The following is a 21,181-nucleotide window of genomic DNA, read 5'->3' on the forward strand; positions in this document are numbered from 1 at the left end:
AAACAAATTCACAAACTTATTTCATACGTTACATGTAGAACAAACACAGACTATTTATAGACATATTTTTATTCAAAAGCAGTAGTGTACTTCGTTTGAACTCGAGTTTCAACACTCCATCCTCTCAAACATAAAACTTTCGTCCACCACTTTAAAACTGCTAATTAAATCTCTCCAAAGCGTGCATCTCTCGTTGTGAATCTCTCTTCGACCCCATACACTTTTTACGTCGTGTTAATGTTGAGTTTTATAAATAATTTACAATTTTATTGCAGACGAGATGTACAATTACTTGAATTACCAAAGCGTTATTACATTAAAAATCGTTTTAAATCTATTAGCAATTATCTAGCTACTATCCTTACATTAGAATTAGATCCCATTATAGTATAGTTAATTGTGTGGTTTAAGTCAATACAAGTTTAACGGTTACCGTGGTATTACTTTGTACATAAAATAATAATTGAATAAAACAAATACCGCTACCGCCGCGGAACAGAACACGGATTAACAAATACTTAATTAAGATAAGACTAGGAAGCCAACAGAAGTTCTAGCCATGGTTAAAACTCGTCTCGGAGGCTTTCAAAGAGAGATTTCAACGCGGACTCTGAGATACGAAAACAACTTCTGATCGAACAATCGAGGAGTCGCTTTGCAACGGTAAACCTCAACTTTCTCGTCTTATTTGATGTTGTTTATGATGTTAATTAATTAATTTTCAAGTACGATGACAGCGAAGAGTTTCCTTATGTTTGATAAAATATCAATACATATTTGATCTAAAAGTATCAGACTATGATCTTAAACTACATTTTTTTAAATGCGAACTTAAAAATAGTAACATATTTATATTTAAAAAAATAAAATAAATAGTTTCGAAACATATATTTATTACTACCTTATTGCATCTATTATTAAAGCTTAGCGGCGAATCAATCATAAATCATATGTCATCTAGATTCTAGATGACATATTGATTATTATTTTTTTATTTCAAATACATATTTACAATTTATCGAACTTTTTGGTCTTGTCTCTTTAGAATATTTTCATTAAGTCCACCTTTTCTTTTTTATTACGTATTTATCATATGTTTTATTTAAATCAAATGCGTGTACATATATTTTGGACACACTGTATTTTCGTATATATAAATAAGTTTGGATGCATATATTTTAAATATATATTTGGCTTCGAGGAGATCCTACGCTTTTACGAGAAACGTGTGTGCGTTTGTTTATCGCTTGTTTATTTTCAGTTATTCTTGAACTGGCGTAGTAACCGAATCGACTCTTGTGCTTCATCGCCCCAACGTTAATAAAGAATAAAGTTTATAGTATTTATAATATATTCCAAATGTTGTATATACGAACTGTCTTTTAGGGCTTAGACGTATGGGTTTTTAGGACTAACTGATCTTTTTTTATTTTTGTGCTTTGAACGCTGAAAAAATAACTTACAGCATTTTATCTTTGATATATAGATACAAACATAGCATAATATCCGCTATTAAAATTTCAAATTGAGTCGCTAACGTATCAAATAAACTTGGTTCAGTCACATGTTTCTAAGTGCTTTTGAGAAAAACCTTCCCTTCGACAGGTTGTTCCAAGTTGTTTGATCCACACTGAACGAGTCGTCAATAAGAGCAAATTTAGTGTTTATCGCTCAAGCCCTCCATTAAAGGTCCAACTGCAGAGCTGGTCCACTATTTGGTAAGTCTTTGTCCTTGACAAGTACCATTTTTTTAAGATTCTGCCCTCAGATGACCTTACGTCGAGCTTTCGACTTTGACCGGTTAGGTCTACATTTAAGAGATGAGATCTAATTGGCACCCCCTGAGCAGCATCCACGAAGAGAGGCCCTCTTTAAAGTCACTTCGTCTTTATTACAGAAACCATATAAAACTCAGCTCGTAGTGCAACATCTCACATGATAAAAAAAAACAGATAAATTACCTCTACTAGTTAAAAAAAATAAGGAAAATAAACCTAGGAAGTATGTGGAAACTAACAAGGGAACCGAGAATTAAAACCAAAATTAATAAAGCAACAACATATTTAAAACAAATCTAAAGTGACACGAAGAATCAATTAATACAAGACTATCTGAAATAGTGAACTGCAACTGAAACCACAAGTTATTCTCTATGGAAAACAAAAAAAAAATTAAACAACCACAAATGCATATACCAGCAATTATAATGGGCAACAAATAAAAAATAAAAATCTATTGCATTATATGACCATCTAATAAAAGTTTTTGAACGATTTCTAGCACCCTGTATAGACAAATATAAATAAAGTCATTTTTGGAAGCATCACATTAACTCAATTTTCTTTTGAAGAATTTCAATAAGCCTCAAAAATATCATAAGCATTATTTAATTGCAGAAAAGTTGCTTAAAGAGCTACCAGAAAAAATATAAAAATATTTTTAACGCATATTTTCCAAACAATGAAAGATATTATTTAACAGGAGACGTGAAATCTTCAGTCCATATAGTGTGCTGCCTTTTTTATCAAAAATGCTTAAGAAGCTACTGCTATGTAGAATAAATCCACTACTACAGAAACGAAAGATAATCCTTTCGGAAGTTTAACCCTTTGGGGTGTGTGACTTCGCAGCCAATAAGACGCAGGTGACTAGTGAGAATTTTATTACATTATATTATATTTGCGACAAACTATGAATGGCGAGATGTTTTCTCCGAACAGTGGTGGAGAAGCTGGCGCAGAGATGTCGGTGAAAGATCCTCAGAGGTATTGTAGGTGGCGTGACAGTGACAGTATAGTGGGTGTTGATCCCTCTCTGTTGCGGTGCTCGAGTGGTAATCCATGACCGTATGTTGTCTGTGGGCCTTGCTGTGCTAACCGTCTTCTGGTGATATATTGTTTCTCGTGACCGTTTCAAATATTTATAAAATGCACCGGACTATTGTTAAATAATCACTTTTAGTCACAGTATAATATTAAACAAATACACCGAGTGGCAAACGAGATTAATAAAAATATACAAGAGAGGAAATATTGTTTAGTTGTTTTCATGGATATATTAAAAGCTTTCAATACTGTTTTGCATATGGAATTACTATATAAAATTAAAAAGGCACTACCTTACCATATATGTGAAATTATAAAGTCATTTCTGAGCGATAGATATTTTATAGTAAAATATTAAGACAAAAAATCTGATCTAGGGCACTTACTGTACTTAACATATACAGCAGATTTCCCAACTAATAAACAAGACTACCTGTACAATCTTTGCTGGTGACACATTTATTAAAGCTTCTGATGATAAGCTTCTGATAATTTTATTCAGATTATTTCCAAAATAATCTAAAAAAAATACAATAATGGCTGTGTATTTGAAGAATAATGGCAAAAAAGAGTAATATTAGATGTTCCGCGGTATATACCAAACTTATTTACAAAGACTTAAAAATTTAAATTGTCAAGGAATAAGTAGAAAATGCAAGACAGAAATACAAGAAAAGCATGAAGAAACAACCCAAGAAATTGGCCAATAAATTGATTACTGAGAGATCGACTAGATTAGGGATTCCAATCCCGGGCCAAAATTTTGATCCCGGGATTTCGGTATTGCAATTAGTCGATCCCGGGATCCCGGGACCAGTCCCGGGATAATTTTCATGCTATTTTATCGATAAAAATAATTTAAAATGAATAATACAATATATTTTTACATCTGTTTTTTATAACGTACAATGTATAAAGTACGTATAATTTTAGTCTTGGACTTAAAATAGAAAATAATATAATAAAAATAAAAAAGGGAAGGTCTTATATATTTATTTGAGAAGAAAAAAATGAACTTTTGACAATGTATGTACATACCTATGTACATTCATAGACACAATTAAATGAAAACATTATTTTGAATAAAACTCACGAAGTAACATCAAAGCATCAAGTGTTTTATCATTTAGCCTTGATCTGATTTTGGTTCCTAAGCAGCCTGCTGCTGAAAAAGCACGTTCAGACTCACAACCTCAAAGATTCACAGATGACAAGTGCAACTCGCGCAAGTTTGTACACGAAATATAACGATGTTGTCAATAATAATTCGATTGTGCTTGATAAATCAATCAATCCGAAAAATTCCGGATTATGTTTTATAATCCCGGGACTCATCGGGTATTGAAAATCGTTCGGGATCCCGGGATCCCGGGATTGGAATCCCTAGACTGGATGATTGAAGAAAAAAATAATTTATTTATAAAGTTGTCCTGATGAGACATTGAAGGTCGATTCACTCACGTAAGATTTAATGATAGAAGTTTTAGGAATGTCAGGATAAAAAGATAGATAGGAATAAAAATCTTCGTCTTTCTAAGGACGCCAAGTATCTGCGCCCCCGAATAAAACTGAGCATCCAATGGGTATTTTTTTATGTGTTTAATTAGTGTTTTTGTGTTCTTTATTGTAATTTTTTTAATACGTCAGATAATTATAAAATGGCTCAGATTGCATCTCATATTTAACAATATATGGCTAATTAACGTAGTGGTTAAAATTTTAAAGTTTTGTTGTAATGGAAAAATGGTGAATTATTTCAACAATACAATTATACACCATATATAAATCGGTTTATAATGGTATAATTATAAAAAATCTAATAAAATAAAAACAATTAAATTACTTGACCCAAATCCTTATACTAGACACTTTCACACAAAATACGAAATCTAAAGATCGGTAATTATTTCAATGTGGTAAAACGTATCTTCCCGTACCATCTATCCATTTACTTAATTGAATTCAATTGAATCGAATCGTTTCTGGCGTTCACGCATATACAAACGCACACATTCAAGTATACACAAAGGGCTAAAGGACATTTATTATTCCCTCTCTCTGCCACCGCTTAGGGCACACACTATATACATATTCAGTCATCTGCCTCCCACAATGCCGTATCGGAATATACAGGGTATTTAAATAATTAAACGAAGGTCCCCGTGAGCGACTAATGCATATTTGATTAATTCGCATCACCAAAGTAATTCCGGTGGCCCCTTAATTCGAGGCACAATAAAAAATATCCCATCAATAACCATTAAAGGGACCGCCATTAAAGATTTATAAGTGAATATGGCTGTAAAACGCAAGCGACTCTTATTGACCAATCAGAATGAAACGACCCGTATTGAAAAAATCCATCAAATGCAGAAGGGGTTTTCTTGAATCGGATTTAGAGGTCAAGTAGTAAATTAATTAGTTTTAAGTAATCGTCCGTGAAAGCGAACCATTTTCACTGTAGTGTGTATTGTTCGCAAAGTCGTTCATTAAACATTGACCGTAAGAGGATAATTGCTTAATGGCTTGCAGTACACTTGCTAACTTTTAAATAAATGTATGCAGTCGTTAGGGATTTATTTTTCGAATTAAAGGAGTCGTTAGTTACAAAGTTAAGAAAACATCTTTGAGCACAAGTAATAAGTCATTTATATTTAAAATAAAAGAGAACCAATTATAACAAAATATTATTATAACTTCAGATTTTTTTATATATTTTATAATAATAATAATTAATAAATCTATATTATAATATGTTAAGAACCAATGTGTCTTATAGAATCTTAAATGTTACTAATCTATTGTTAATAGAACAAACCATAGAAATTTCTTTGTAGAATTTTCCACTTTAAAAATACTTCCGAGAACTTCAGTAATAGTACACAACTTAAAATCTTTCAAATGGAATCGAAATTAGTCCTTCAATATCAATAGAGGTCATAAACGCAGACAAAGGGGTCAGATCTGTACTCGGAATAGATGGTTTTATCGAGTCAATTAAACATCATCATCGCGATCGATGAATTTCGTTTAATAACAATAACCGTCGTGACAGAAATAAATCAAACAGAGCAGTTGCAAAGCGTGACAAAGTTTCCCCGATTTTTATACTATTCGTTAAAGTGTCCAATGTTGTTTTCTTGTGTGTTGGGTAAAATTTTACACCTGGACAAACAGCACATAAATTCAGAGATTTAGCCGATAAACACCGGTGAAAAAGTGACCACAACGAGACGGATGACAAATTTGCCTTTCTTCATTCGGTCACGGTCACGTACACTTTGCGCTTGCTGCGATTGTCTTTGTCTTGTTTTTTGCTGCTATTTTTATATAAATAAATATTTTTTCGTTGCTGGTTTAAGTAGAAAAGGTAGTAAAAAATTAATTCGAATCCAATGTTTTTTTCATTTAATATTATATTTTAAGAATGATACTCGATTCAATTTTTTAAAACTTAAAATATAATTTAGGCAAAACAGTGAAATTTTCTTAAAATTACTCGAGAAAAATACCAAATCAAAATTGTTTTATTTTTTTAGGAGCTTGCTGAATTTTCAAGAATTTGCATAAGGTCATTTTTAGTTCAAATTAATTTTGTACGAATATTTTTAAATGTTTTATAACTGCTGCATTTTTTTATACCTCTGCATCTAGTTGTTTGAAAATGTGCATCATATTTAAATAGCAAAACATTGAAAGAAACCACTTTGTGTGGGAATCTGCATATTGCAAAAATCTATGGGGGCTTTTCGTACAGTAGTACGCCATAAACTTGGCAAATTTAAATCTCGTTTTAAATAATCTGAAGAGATTTTTAATCTTCAACTTATTCGACTTTTTTTAAAATATAATTAGCTTCAGTATCAGTAAAATCAGTTATATTACGGGAGAACAATAAGAATAATAAGTTAAAAGCATGCAATGTTATTGCTGCATCCTTTATGTAATAGTAAATTTAAACTAATGTGACCTTTCAAACTTTAATTTAAGTGAAAATATAATATGCGGTAAATATGTACATACATATATACGAAAATAATTCAATGAGTATAAAAGCTTTCATAATTGTTAGTTTTATTTATTTAATGCATGTAAAATTGAAGGTCAATCAAACATTTTGCGAGAAAAGTGCTAAATTTCCTGGTCAGTGTTGATTTTCAGTTTAATTTTGTGAACGTATTTTGAAGGACAAAAACTGAAAAATGGACTTTTTCTATTTTTAAAACAGACTTTATAAATTAATCATTTAAATACATTGAATCTAATAACAATAAAACGAATCTCATTTATCACTTTTTATATTATGTATGTTGTATAAATTAAAAATCTATTAAGGTCCTAGATTTTAGGATATTACTGAAATATAATGGTATATTTTTTTTAAATAATGTAATTCGTATTCGAGAGATAAAAACCAAAATATTTACTTTTTCACAAAAACAATTGTTATATAATATTTGCTTCTCGTTTACTTTGTGTTCATTATAATTCCACCCCTACTGGCTAAATAAATAATTATTGCCTAATGATGTAAACACAATCAAAATTATGGATATTGTTACTCGAAAATAAAAACAGGTTTCTTTGTTCGTCTTTCGTTTCTATAATAATGAGCTCGCCTTGAACCCCGGAACGTGTACATTTGAAAAGAGCGAAAAAAAACATAATCAGTTATATTATTTTTTGTAGTACCGTTGTCTCACTCAGGTAATATTTACCTCTCGTTTTTTTTCATCTTCAGGCTAAAGAATTAATCCGATAAAGGCAGGTACGTATCTTTTTACTTGTTATTCGCCTAAGCACCTCGTTATTTTAGATCTGGCTAATTTATTTTTGTTCTATTTCTGTACGTTTAAAAATATTAATTTTAAAAGATCAGAACCTATGAAAATATACAGAAATAATATTATGCGTTAATACAAATACATATAACCCACGATTTTAAGACTTCAATTAATACATTAAAAAATTATTTTTATGATTAAATATGTTAAACCATTTACTGCAAATCATATATATGTATGTAGAACAATATAAGCATAGACATTGATAGAAGTCTGAAGCATGACTTAGGAGTATTGAATATTTTTTATTATTCTGTTACAGTTAATCGCCCAATCCCGCTTTTTCTCTCCCCCATTTTACATTAACAAATTTCTTTCATATAATCGCTTACATTCATCCCTGTATTTGAAAACGCTAAATGCTGGTTCGTCTATATACATTTTTTTTTTGCATTTTATCAATAAAATCTGTCAATACACCGTTCTTTCGCTGAATCACCATCACAAATTATGGCTCGGGGCCAATCGCTTCGTAGATAAGGTGAGGCAATACCGTAACAGGCAATTCGTAAAAGTGATTTTTACATACAATAAGGCAGCGATTGTAACATAGGACCAGTTCGAATGGAAAAGCCCTTTGTAATGGCGCATGGCAACGACCGATCAAATTGGACGAACATTAACAAATCGTATGAGAAATGTCCAATTCGGACAAAATATTCGCCTAGTCTCGTTTTGTGTACGTTCTCCTAGCTGTTTGCGGGCAACCTTTGTTGAAATAAATTGACGAAGCTCGGCGTTTTGCAATAACGCGGAAAAAGGCCGATAACCATCTGCATAATAAAAAAATCGCTAAAAAAGAACCGTTTGTTAGGGAGAATAAAGGAAGCGGACTGAAATACTAGGAAATGATATTTTCTGATACCTCGATATCAATTTTCTTTTCGAGGTGCTTTCGCGGTGAATTATTACCGTCCGAATGCGAGGGAATGTTTTTTCTGCTTCTTTATCTTATTATTACAACTCGGAAGGATAAAAATTCGATGTTCGCTCTAATTTTCCATTTTTTTTTATTGAAATGAAAGCAAACGCTAGAGGGGTACTACTTTTTGATTTATGTTCGGTGTTTAGGGATTTAGACCCTTAACAAATACATTATAAGCTACTATTAAAAAATAGATCTCGCAAAAAAGATTCCGAATTTTCCTGTATATTATTCTTGAGTATATTATCTTTGTTTTTATATAATATAGATATAAATATGATTGCTATTATGATTTTTTATACATATTATCAACATTGAAACAGTGTCAAAATATCAGTGAAAACTTTTCGGTCGTAAATATTCAATTTACGCAAAATCTTTGTCGGCTTTTGCAAAATGTCATAAGGCATAAAAATGATACTTCAGAATACGAACACCACAACTGTTACTATCCTAGAATTTGTCGCCATCGATTCTAAATAAGAATTCGTTATTTTGTGACATTTATATAAACCGATCTAGGAAAATACATAAGGATATTCGAAACGATTTTTATAACAAAATCAAGTACCACTATTTATTTTTTAATTATTTAATTTTATATGAAAAAAAATATAAAAACGATATTTGTTAGAAGAATATACTATCAAAAATATAATTAATCCCTTTTGGTGCCCTAAAATATTTAAGAGTCTATTGAAATCCCCGATAAGCATGTGGTATTATAACTTGATCGCGTGACCACGGTGCAGTGCTCGACATGCGTGTTAACCATAAGACGCCTACGCGCATACTGAAATTGAACCGAGTTACTTGTTCTATCTCAGTTTGCAAAAAACCATTTCATTATCTCTCTCACTGTCGTCACTTAACACGCGAGAGAGCGAAAGGGGAAGTATTTCACTGCTCGCGCTCGAAAGAGCAGCTCTTACTTCGGACCCTTTGACCCCGGTCCTTTTCCGACAATGTTCGGAAGCGCTCGAAGCTGGCGAAATCGTCTTTACCTCCCGTTAAAAAATGATTTGGATTTCAACCACTCAGATTTTAGAGGTCACCATAACGACCACTTGAACAACGAAAATACAGATCTCAACACTACATTGTAGGTTTAGAGCACTCATTACACAATTGCCTGGACCACTTAAAAGCACAATCCGTCCCGAGACGGTAACCATCCATTATCCAAATCCAAACCCTCTTCTTTTAGAAAGATCAGTTCATAGTGGAATGATTTATTTTATCTATGTAATAATCTAAATATATTTTTCGTGCTATGATAATGTTTATTTTTATATATCAAAGCTGAAAATATTTTTTCTTAAATAACTGATTATAAACGTCTTCAATTGACATCTTCTTTGTAACTGTTCCTAGAAAAGGACAATCACATAATACGCTTAATCCAAGAAAGAGCACATGCTAAAATTTGCTAAGCCGGACTTCCTGAATGTGCCTATTGTTCGACCTGCTTTATATATTCGGTAATTCTAAAGATGTGCGTGAAGTGGCGAGACATTGTACAGTTTGAGAAAAAAAGATACTTTGAAAGTGTCGCTGGATAAGGTCACGTCCAGCGGACAAAAGACTCGAAACTGGGATATCCTTTCACTGCCTGTGTCGCTTCGTGCTCATTGTTCGTTCACGACCATCATGAGCTTAACCTTTGCATGCACCTTGTTGCAGCCCAAACTGAAGCCCTGTATCAATTACCCAACTATCTCACAAAAAGCTCTCGTGTGTGAAACCATCGCCCGAAATCACAGACCGGTTATTTTTTTGACCGCAAAGGAAGCACACATACACACATTTCTGTGTGTGAATTTCTTATTCATTGAGACCAACAACATGCTCCAGGGAATGTACTGAAATTGTTGTGAAATTCTACTACTAAAATCTTACCACTGATGAAACTAGGTAGTATCAGATTTGCATTTAAAAATAATAAATACAAATGCTTATTAAAATTGAGTTAAATCTACGTCTTTTTATCTCAGCTTTAGTTACTCAAATACAGCTTTATACTATCAAAGTTAAGCGGCTAATAAATTATAACAATAAAAGAGTTAAACCCAATATAGTAAGCTAGACGATATATTCCACGAATACGTAGTCAGATTTCAAGATGTAATAAAAAATAATCGAAAATAAAAATGCGGTAAAAGTAGCAATAAAACCATTAATATAATGTAAATAATAATTAGAAAATATAAATTAAAGTTCTACGAGGATACTCTTTCTCCACCTGAAATATTAAGATAAGATCTAGTCGCCGGAATCGTAAAAGTTCATGCTTATTTGCTTTTAAAAGATTTGTGTGCAGGAAGCAATAAAAGAAGATTCGTCGAGATAGGCTTAATTTCTTTGGAATATCCATAATGACCACTGTAAGAGAAGTTGAGTGGTCATAAAAAATAAATAAAAGCCATGTAAGAAAGTTTATCACCAAGGTATACAAGAATAATTCTATTAATTACCCGCCGGGCGAGAAAATGACAGACGTGATTGAATTTATGGATGTAAGGCAAAATATACATTTATTATATTTGTTTAATTATAAATTAATATCACATATTGAATTCAGATATTATTATTTTACAGTTTTTATTATATCAATTCATTATGTTAATTACATATAACAAAATTTAGCAAAAAAACAAAAATAAATTAAGAATATTTAAAATCCATAATAAAATAAAAAATATTTTTAAAGTTGAAAAAATATTTTGAATAAATCTTGAAATTTTATTCTAAAACTTTATAATTTGAAAAAATATTTAAATTAGTGTTATACACTTTCAATGGCGTCAGTAAGAGGAATTTTTGCAACATAATGTGTTTAGTAGTTGGTTGGTAATGAATAGTACTTAATTTGAAACTTTGCCCCTTTCTGTTAAAAATGTTTTTTCAAGTGAAATTTTAAAAATTCTCTAAGAACTGTAACTTTAAATTGCCAACGTTTGCCAAAATTTAAGTACATTTTTATCTGTATAGAGAAGCTAATACAAATCTATATTATTTATATTATATTTTAAATCCCGTATAAACATATTTTTAAAAATATTTTTTAGAATTTGATGATTTTTATACATATTTTGATAGGTGTTTTACAATTTCAATCGGTAAAATCAATTGCGTCGTTTGTTTTCAAGCACGCCAATACCCGGGATTCCTCACCGTAAGATTCGTTCACATGACTTTTGTCATCTGTCAAGCGCGCGCCGGGATACAGCTTTGTGCGATTAAATAAACAGTGAAATATATTATAATCACAGCATTTTTCTTACAAAGTGTCAATTGAAGACGATTCAAAGTGATGTAGCAATTGGAATTATAGACAATATATTTAAAACTATAAATTATGAGTGCCAGTTAAACATATTACAATACTAGTAATAATAAAAAATCTCGTATTGGTGTAAACAAAAAGTTACATTTTACCCACTATATAGTATCGTTTATAGTTAATTTTCTGTCCGTTGGCTAATAATATATATAGCGTTCACACTGCGACATTAACTTTCAATCCTCATACATACTAAGTATATACTACACGTTCACGTTTAAAACATACCTGGTTTATTTTCAATTCTTAAAATCTAACGTATATGTGCATTAAATCGGAATCAATGATAATGTTTATGTAATATAAAATTAAAAACTCACTTTTCGGCCTCGGAGTCCGACGACGGGAATTCAAAATTTGAAGATTTCGTTACGAAGATTCTTTTCTGATTGTTTATCTAATTTAATCAATGTTTTCTTTTTATCCTAAACACATTATGTATATATTTAATTTTCATAGTTATAACACACCTAATTAATTTGCAATCCGATTATTTATAAAAAGAAAAACTCACTTTTCGGCCTCGGAGCCCGTCCCCAGGAATTCAAATTTTGAAGATTTCATTACGAAGATTGTTTTATGATTGTTTTTCTAGTTTAATCAATGTATTCTTTTTATCCTCAAACTATTATGTATACATTTCATTTTGATAGTTATAGCACACCATGGTAAATTGCAATCCGATTATTTATATACAGTCAAATGACGAATTAATGAAAATTATTGTGGCATAGCAAAATTTTATTATTAAATAATAATTATTTATATATGTTGTCACGGTAATGTCGGCCATCTTGTTTTATATTTGAATGTTTATTTTTCATTGGTCGAAACAACAGAACGCATTACCAGTGCCTTGGAAAGCAATGAAGCAAAATCAATTTTTTTTTTATTATTATTTATTATTATAATTAAATATGTTTCCTTCGTTTACGTGTATTATTATACACCGTTCATACAAAGCGATACGGTTTACAGAGTAGAGAATTGAACAGAGAATGTTTCATTTTAAGTTATGCGCGTCTGGAAGCGGAAGCGACGGTGAGGCGGCTTAGAACAATTATATTATAGATAGAAGGTAGATAGATAGATACACAGTTCAATAAAGAAATATAAAATTAAAATTAAATAGTTTTTTTTTGTTTCCTGTATTTTACTTTTTCTTTCGCTTAAATTGAAAAGCGTTCTGTATTTTTTTCCTTAAATTATATTCACAAACGTTTTGTTTTATATTCCTATTATTTATTATTGAATTTAGTTATTAATTATTTGTAACCATGAAAATGGTTATAAACCAGTAACATGTATATTAAATATAATTAGTATGTCTGTAAAATTATTTATATTATTGAAATAAACGTATTTAAATACAACAATAAAGTTCAGGTAAGGTTTTTGAGATACCTTTATAAGAATATATTTATTATTATCCGTTCTTGTATCCCAGCGGCTAAATCTAGAAGGGTTACGATTCACTAAGTTATCGCTGAAAGTTGCGTGTCGCTAAGCATTTCTATAAACATCTAAAGATAATCAAACTATTCTCGAGAAATTCCAGATTTGGGTTCCGGAACGTCATTGAAAATCACGATCGCGTTCTCTTCTGATGCCCGATAGAGCCAGGCCATTCGGCTACGCATTGAATATTTCTATATTTAATGTCAGCTACGAGGAGCTGGTTGGTATCATTTAATTTTGAAATTTTATGATTTTTTCTCCTTCTTACTATGTATTACATTTTGTGTATTATATTTTTATATAAATTTTTATGTGTATTATAATAATAAAATGTATTGTTTTTTACCACTATAACGCATTCAGTTAACCCGTTCACGACTATCTTATTATAAATTGAAAATATATAATAAAATAAATATTTCAAGCTATTTAGCTTTCATAGAAAAAATAATCTTGTCGATATATTGAAAGTTTGAAACAACATAAATTTAAAATCCATTAATTTTATTTAAAATATATATATAAAAAATAGTATAAGAACAGCGTTTTTGGTTGTATTCTATTTGTTTTTTTATTTCTTCTGTACAATTTATATTTATGTTTATTACTAAAAACATTATAAATACGTATATATACATATGTTAACCAAAATATACTTAGCTGTCAACGAACATATATACATATGTTCGTTGACGGTTAAGTACCCCTGACCCTCACGCACTTTATCTCCCTCTTACTTTAACCCCCACTCTTTTTTGTCGGTGAAGTCAACGTCGGCGTATGGCGACGACGTGGACCGTGACGACAGTTGCCGACTGCGTGTCGATGGATAGAGACACGAACGCCGGTTTTTGTTTACGTTTTCCCGGCACGTGCATCATGAACGCCGCCGCCAACGTGAGCGACCAGTTCGAAGATGACGTCATCGAGTACGTGAAGAGCAACCCTGTCTTATACGCGCTCAACACCAAGACGATCAAGTTTTCGATCGAAAAGGACAAACTTTGGGAAGAACTGAGCGATCAGCTGGGCAAAACCGGTATACTGTCCATTGGTTTCGCGACGCCGAAAGGTCTCAACCGCCAACCGCAAACTTAAACCTACCTACATATTTATATAAGTAACAATTTGGAATGGAAAAATATCACAATTAAAATCAACACTTTTCGAACGTTGTTTTTAAACGACGGTCAAGGTTATTTGAGTTTTGATTAATATTTGAATTAAATTGACTAAGCAAACATTTTTTTTTCCATAACATTAAATACTTTTTTTATTCTAGTACTTCGAAGCTATTTGTCATTTTTTTATTTATGCATTGCTCGATCACATCAGTTATTTGATTAACCAATCAAAACACTGCAGTTACTTTTTTGTGATTTTATATTGAACAAATAATTCTAATTTATAATCTTTCTCAAATATTGCTTCTTTACTTAGTCGTTGATAAATCAGAGATGAATCTATCTGAATTCGACTAATGAGCAATAGCACTACAACATTTTAGCGGCTTGCATGAAGATAATATAACAAAATTTATATGTAAAATTACGTAATTGATATCCATTTAATATATATTAAATTTTATTTTGAAATATATTTCTTTTTAATACTTTTGCTTTACTAAAAAAGGGTAGAAACGAAGATGATTTAAATTGTTGATGATATAAACCAGTATTTCATATAAATTAAATTTACTTAACACTGAATTTTAACTCTTTATAAGAGTGTACTTGTACCTATATAATTTTCAGTATCTTTTAAAATATGTTTGTTATCATAATGGAGTATATAATTGTTCTCTTAAAATATTTTAAATATTTTTTTCACGTGTGAGTTTCACGAAGGACCAGCGAAACAAGCAACTTAGTTAGGCTTCCTAATAATTGTTTTTTTTTTTAATAATATAATATCATATAATAAGCGACAATATATTCGTATATTATGAAAAATCTAAAAATACATAATAATATGTCATAAAAAACAATAAAAAATATCAAGCTTGTTTATTTAATTTTTTTAAACAATATGGCATCAAGCGTTATAAACTTGAAATCAGTACAAAGTTTATTTTAGGTACACCCGTTGCCCAAGCACTACATCTCATGTTCATAAAAAATATTACCACAACAAAATACTTAAGCCAGACTCAAAATGAAATATTATTCGTATTGATTTAAAATAAATAATAAATTTAAATCTAGCCTTGGAGAAAGTCTACAGCTTCACAATATTAACTCACAAAGTATTTTTTTATTCATTATTTTATTTTACAGCTATTATGATCATTGTGATTGATATAAATAACATTAAGCTCAAAAGATGTTTCACATAAAATGTTATCCTGTGTTGTTTAACTTATAATATATGAATAAAAATATCACTTTTTAATCATTAGTTGTGCTTCGGCTGTCGAGTTGTTAACATCTATTTTTATTTTATCGGTTAGCATACATCTTTAGAACGGTATTTAAATATGATTATTTGTTTATTATTGTGTTTTAAAATGGAGGTCTTTGCTCCAGACAATTTTTGCGATGTTGCATCTTGTACGAATATCACAAAAAAACAATGTAACAACTGCAGTGAAAAACATATGCAATGTTTATGGTAGTAGAATACGTGTTCACCAGTAGAAACTCGCAGAATATTTTGCATCAAAATCATCAAATTTGTATTTAGCGGAATCAAAAAGATAGAGGGTTGTTTCTATTGAGGAAGATTGTATTATATATTATAATTAGATAAATAACTGTGTTTTTGATGTTCAATTTTGTATTTAAAACTGACATTTTCGTCTGGTACTCCTAATATTAAATAATACTATTTTTTAAGAATTAGTCGGTTTTAGGTGTTTTTAAATATTGAACAATTAAAAATATTTCACTACAAATACAAAAAAAATATTCTACGATTATTTGGTCAAATACTCGAACAACAAATAATTAAATCAATGGCACATATATTGTAGTCGGTATTCAAATATTCACACTGGAGTCTCTAATCTTGACTACAACAAATTTTTAATGTCGTTTTTTATAGTAGATTTAATCATCTATTTTTTTATTTTTTTCTTATAATATTTTATTTTATTTTTAATAAATGATAATCATGAATATGATAAATAAATGTAATTTTAGGCATTAGTAAACACAACTACAGAATATTAGTATTGTGTCTCAAAGTAAAGGCTAATTTGCCAGAAAAAAATGAAAATAAAATCGACGATATCTAAAAAGCTAACTGTATAATTTTACATATGAAACTACTTTTCTTATTTTTGTGGCAAAAAAAAAGAAGGCCACTGATTTAGTTACAAAATTATTAGTTTTAACATTTTCAGAGCAATTATAAATTACACTGCAATCTGTTTAATAGCATAATATTCATATTTGCCTAGATTCTAGACTAGAATCTAGAGTTATTATTCTCAATATTTATTAATTATATAACCACTACATTAAAAAAATATGACCTTCAAATATTTAAAGTAATTGTTAATTCAAATAATTGTTTATGTCTCCAAAAAAATGTTAATAAACTATTAAGTGGGTGCTTAATTAAAAATCTTCATCTTAATATTAATATTTAAAATTTAAGAAAACGACTACTTTTATTTATTGATTATATAGCGTTTTATTGGAATATGCTAATAATAAATTAGGCTTATGGTTAATTTTTAATAATAAATTTAACTTAATTACATTATATTTACCAATACGGCTTAAAAAATGTTTTAATTTAGTTATATTATGTTTAGATTCTTGATTTAAACTTATGTGTTGTATTACCAGTCAAAATATAGTTTCACTAGCATTTGTGAAAACATTCTGATCTCCCAAATACAAGATAAATTAAAAAACATTAAGGTCCATATGCGATTTGAACCCAGATCTTTCAAATTAATAGTCAGAGACTTATACCAATCAAAAGTTCTATAGTAAGTTATAGATTTTTTCAGTTCTACAAATTGAGTTTCATAGACATTTAAGAGCAGCATATAATTTCACTAGCGACTCAGTTAAATTGCGTTTTTGCTAGTAGTAATATATATCTATAAATATAAAAGTTTCACTGCCAGTGAAATTATATTTATACTAGTAAAAATATAAGTGAAAAATTCATACACTGGTTTATTTATATTTTTTTACTAAGCAAATTTTTTGTACTAAAAACTTATTTTTTTATTATTAATTATGTTAATATAAATTCTACTAAAGTTCAAAGCCGATAAGATTTTTTTGCAATAATGCTTATTAATAGTTGAAAAAATAAAGTGACTCAAACTTTTGCCGTTATCTAACTGTTAATAAATGTTGCTGTATATATTTAACTTCGCACGTTGCGGTGATAGGCTTATCTTTCTTAAAACGATATTATCTAACATATTTTTTTATTTTTCAGCTGCAGAATGCAAATCGAAGTGGAAGACAATAAGAGACTCGTATCGCAGGAATAAAATTAAAGGCGGCACCAAATCAAAGTACCATAATTTAAAACTGAAATTTCTCGATAAAGAATGGTTAAAGCACGGTAAAATGCCCATGCCGATTGTAGACTATGAAGACTATGTGCTACCTTCCATAGTAAATTGTCAAAGTCTTGAAGATGATCAACAGAACATGGCAAACGATGATATGGAAGTAGAATCTACAAACAGCACCACTAGTAGAATCAATAAAAGATTTACGCCTATACAGAGAGGTCAAGGCTTGGACAAAATCAAGAGATCGCACTTTAAGCAGCTAGTGATGATGCATAGAAACACACAGACTAGCATTAGAAATTTATCGACTAGCATTAGTAGCGAAAGTGTAACTCACGCATTTTTTAAAAGTATGGCAGATGTGGTGTCTAGCTTTTCGCCTCATTTGATAGCGGAAGTAAGGATGAAGATTTGTAATTTAGTTAGCGAGGCTGAAATAAGAAGCATAGCTGAAAAATCGATCAGCGACACTGTGTGCAGAATTAAACGAGAAAATACTGATGATGATTAAGTATAAATTATATTATAAAATTAAGAGAGCCAGTGATAACCAATACTCAAGTTTCCACGTGAAACCATTAAGCAGAATTGAACAATTCATTTAGAAATAAAACATTTTGATGTAAAAGATATTCTTTCAGTTCTTTAATCTTAGACAGACATAGATATACAGAATTTAAATTTAAGATTGATTATTCTGGCAAATTATACATCAAACGATTCTAACAGTATTAATCCAACATCAGCAATCATTTTGTAATGTAAAAGTTAATTCGAGAGATTGCCCAATTTAATGGTTCGTTAGATAACAGCGTCGTTTTGATATATTTACATTACAAACCTATATGTCAGTGAGTGAAGTGACAATAATAATGAAACATATTTTTATAGCAAAAGCGTAAATATATATAAATTGATACTCTTCTATCGTGATTCTTAAGCACATACGCACTCGCTTGTGTATTTATTAGCACGAGTCTTTGATCCAAGATGATAAGTAAATTAGCATAATAAATTCTAATACTTCCGGAATAGATAATAAGTGATAAAAATCGGTGCCTTAATGGTGCTAATACGTGCATTTAAATATTAATTATATAAATAAACTTATTATATATTTTTACGATTGAATATTAAAATATATTAAATGACTTACTGAGTTTTATTTACACTAAAATGTATATGATTATTTAAATTTAATATTATATATATGGTTTATTATTAACTCTAATATAAATCGATTATAGTTAAAATATGAAGAGTACCTCACGAATGTTTTATCAGCCGTTTTTATTTCTTTTAATCAAATTTCATCAAATTTGATTAAAAGAAATAGTACATCGTGATAATGTAATTAATAGCACGTCCTTGTTTTGAGTTTTTCGATCAGACATTTATTAGAACAGTCAAATCAAGGTCTTCGAAATGAAGCTGTAATTTATTGGTTCGCCTGATGAATATGTTTTCTGTTTTACTGACGGCCAGGGTCGGTGCAACATAACGTTTCATTATCTGCGTTTGCCATGGGCAAGATTCGAAATGTGGTGTGAAGGATAGTTGGATTCGGTTGAAACCATTGTGTTTCATGTACAAGAATCGATTTATCACAATGTGTACCCGCATGAGAGGTGAACCGTATAAAAATAGTAAATCGAATGTATATTGATTTTTAAAAATAGTTGTAAATAAACTTTATAATAATTATGTTTGACAATGAAAAAATATATATGACCAACATCTCCACCTTTTTCGTTTTCAGCTAATATTTATATAAGTACATACTTTATAAATTAAAGATATTCTTAAATAGAATATCGGTTTACAAGCATAATTCGTTCCGGAAAGGTTATTGTATTTCATAACACTCAAATTTCCCCATAAGAAATAAGATTTATTTTTCATTATGTATTTAAATTTATATGAGCTTGAATAGTGGAGTTGTATTGAGTGAAAGAAACTTGATCTTAATGCTTCAGTGGTTTCTAAAGCGGGTTCAAATTAAAAATCAGATGATGCGAAGAGAGAAGCAGCGACTTCTGCGGTCTTTGATAGCCTAAAATTGGGTCGGCTTCTTTTTAGTTGAAGCTCGTACAAACCGTATGAATCCAAGCTTGGGAGATTGTGACGTTCGTGGCGGCTTAGGTTAAGAACGGAGGTGGAGCACTTCGTTGGCGCACAGCCGACTATATAAAACCTACGGGATGTTGAAGCTACTGGCTGTTAATGGGCCGTTCGCTAAGAGCCTTTGCTATACAATAAAAATCGAGTGAAGATTTGAAGTAGATATTCAAGAATGAGTGAAGATTTAATTGAATAATAATAATAAAATAAATGGAATAGATTGAAGTTGGCCGCTAGAGAAAATTACGAACAGCCATTTTGGATAATAATTTCTAATGTACATGTTGTCCTTTCTCAAAACGTTTGCGATGGATATGTTTAATCTTTTTGATTTATGGCGGATACTTTGAAAAAACAACGTGAAAAAAGTTTCTCACGTTGCTGTCCTATTTTAAAAATTAAGCACGTTTAAAATCCGTTTTTGTGTATCACATTTAATAGCATATTATTCAGATTATCACGCCTGTATGATCACATACTATGTGATCATATCATTCTCGAGAAAATTTAGTAGTGAATTTTCATTTCTCTTGAAATGAAAAACATCGAGAAACTAGAATAGTTTGATCAAAGGAATGCATCTTAACACCATACTTAAATTTGTTTGATCACTGCGTTTAAAACGATTACAATTTTTCTGTACCTTTTTTATAATTAACTTATTAATAAATTAATTTGCCACACAACTCATTACAATGAAATGTTTACAGGTGATTAACCTATATAAACAGTTATATGATACAAGAGCAGCTCATAGTTGTCAATTGTAAGATGATTTCGTATTGGAACAATTTTGGGCTGAAACTGAATGTTTGTTCAGTCATTATACAGCAGTTCTATATTTAACAGACTCTTGATTTTTCAACGGGTGTTCGTAATAGCCAGCACATTGTCTAGATACACAAAATACATTTTCATGGTCGTCGTGACTGAAAAGGCAAACGTAACGCACTGAAAAGAATACTTTACAAATTTGTCTCGATTCACACAGTGATTTTAAAAAAACAGGTAACATATGTGAATGTTTGCTCTTTTAAACCAACTATTTAAACGTTACGGAAACGCAAGCTATTTGACCTTTACCCAATTTCCGAATGCTTCCTATACTCATTAAAACAATTTGCGGAATGTTTTTCGCGCTTGACATTGCAACTCTATGCTAATTATGCCTAGGCTTAA

At 30.1% G+C, this 21,181-nt stretch overlaps 1 protein-coding gene and 1 long non-coding RNA gene across 5 annotated transcripts; one reads left to right on the plus strand and one right to left on the minus strand.

Annotated features, from left to right (window-relative positions):
- Window positions 1-2,645: 2,645 nt before the first annotated feature.
- On the minus strand, window positions 2,646-5,074 carry LOC148227208 (uncharacterized). The gene is made up of 2 exons (XR_015811997.1): window positions 4,215-5,074; window positions 2,646-3,555 (listed from the first exon to the last, which is right to left on the minus strand). It is a non-coding gene; the product is annotated as an uncharacterized LOC148227208 (long non-coding RNA).
- A 9,064-nt stretch (window positions 5,075-14,138) lies between these two features.
- LOC148227209 (uncharacterized) lies at window positions 14,139-19,032 on the plus strand. Of its 4 annotated transcripts, none has more exons than XM_088201960.1 (2): window positions 14,139-14,467; window positions 17,800-19,032. In XM_088201960.1, exons 1-2 carry the CDS (start codon window positions 14,176-14,178, stop codon window positions 18,390-18,392), a joined length of 885 nt encoding a protein of 294 aa, XP_088058086.1. In that variant the 5' UTR covers window positions 14,139-14,175; the 3' UTR covers window positions 18,393-19,032. The 4 variants fall into 4 exon arrangements, with proteins under 4 accessions (XP_088058086.1, XP_088058087.1, XP_088058088.1 ...); XM_088201961.1 differs by having other exon boundaries at window positions 14,148-14,434; XM_088201962.1 differs by having other exon boundaries at window positions 14,220-14,324.
- The last annotated feature ends 2,149 nt before the right edge of the window (window positions 19,033-21,181 follow it).

This window comes from Plectrocnemia conspersa, unplaced genomic scaffold (genome assembly GCF_051122295.1).
Source record: "Plectrocnemia conspersa isolate PC_06_02 unplaced genomic scaffold, ASM5112229v1 ptg000013l, whole genome shotgun sequence".
NCBI classification, from domain to species: domain Eukaryota; kingdom Metazoa; phylum Arthropoda; class Insecta; order Trichoptera; family Polycentropodidae; genus Plectrocnemia; species Plectrocnemia conspersa.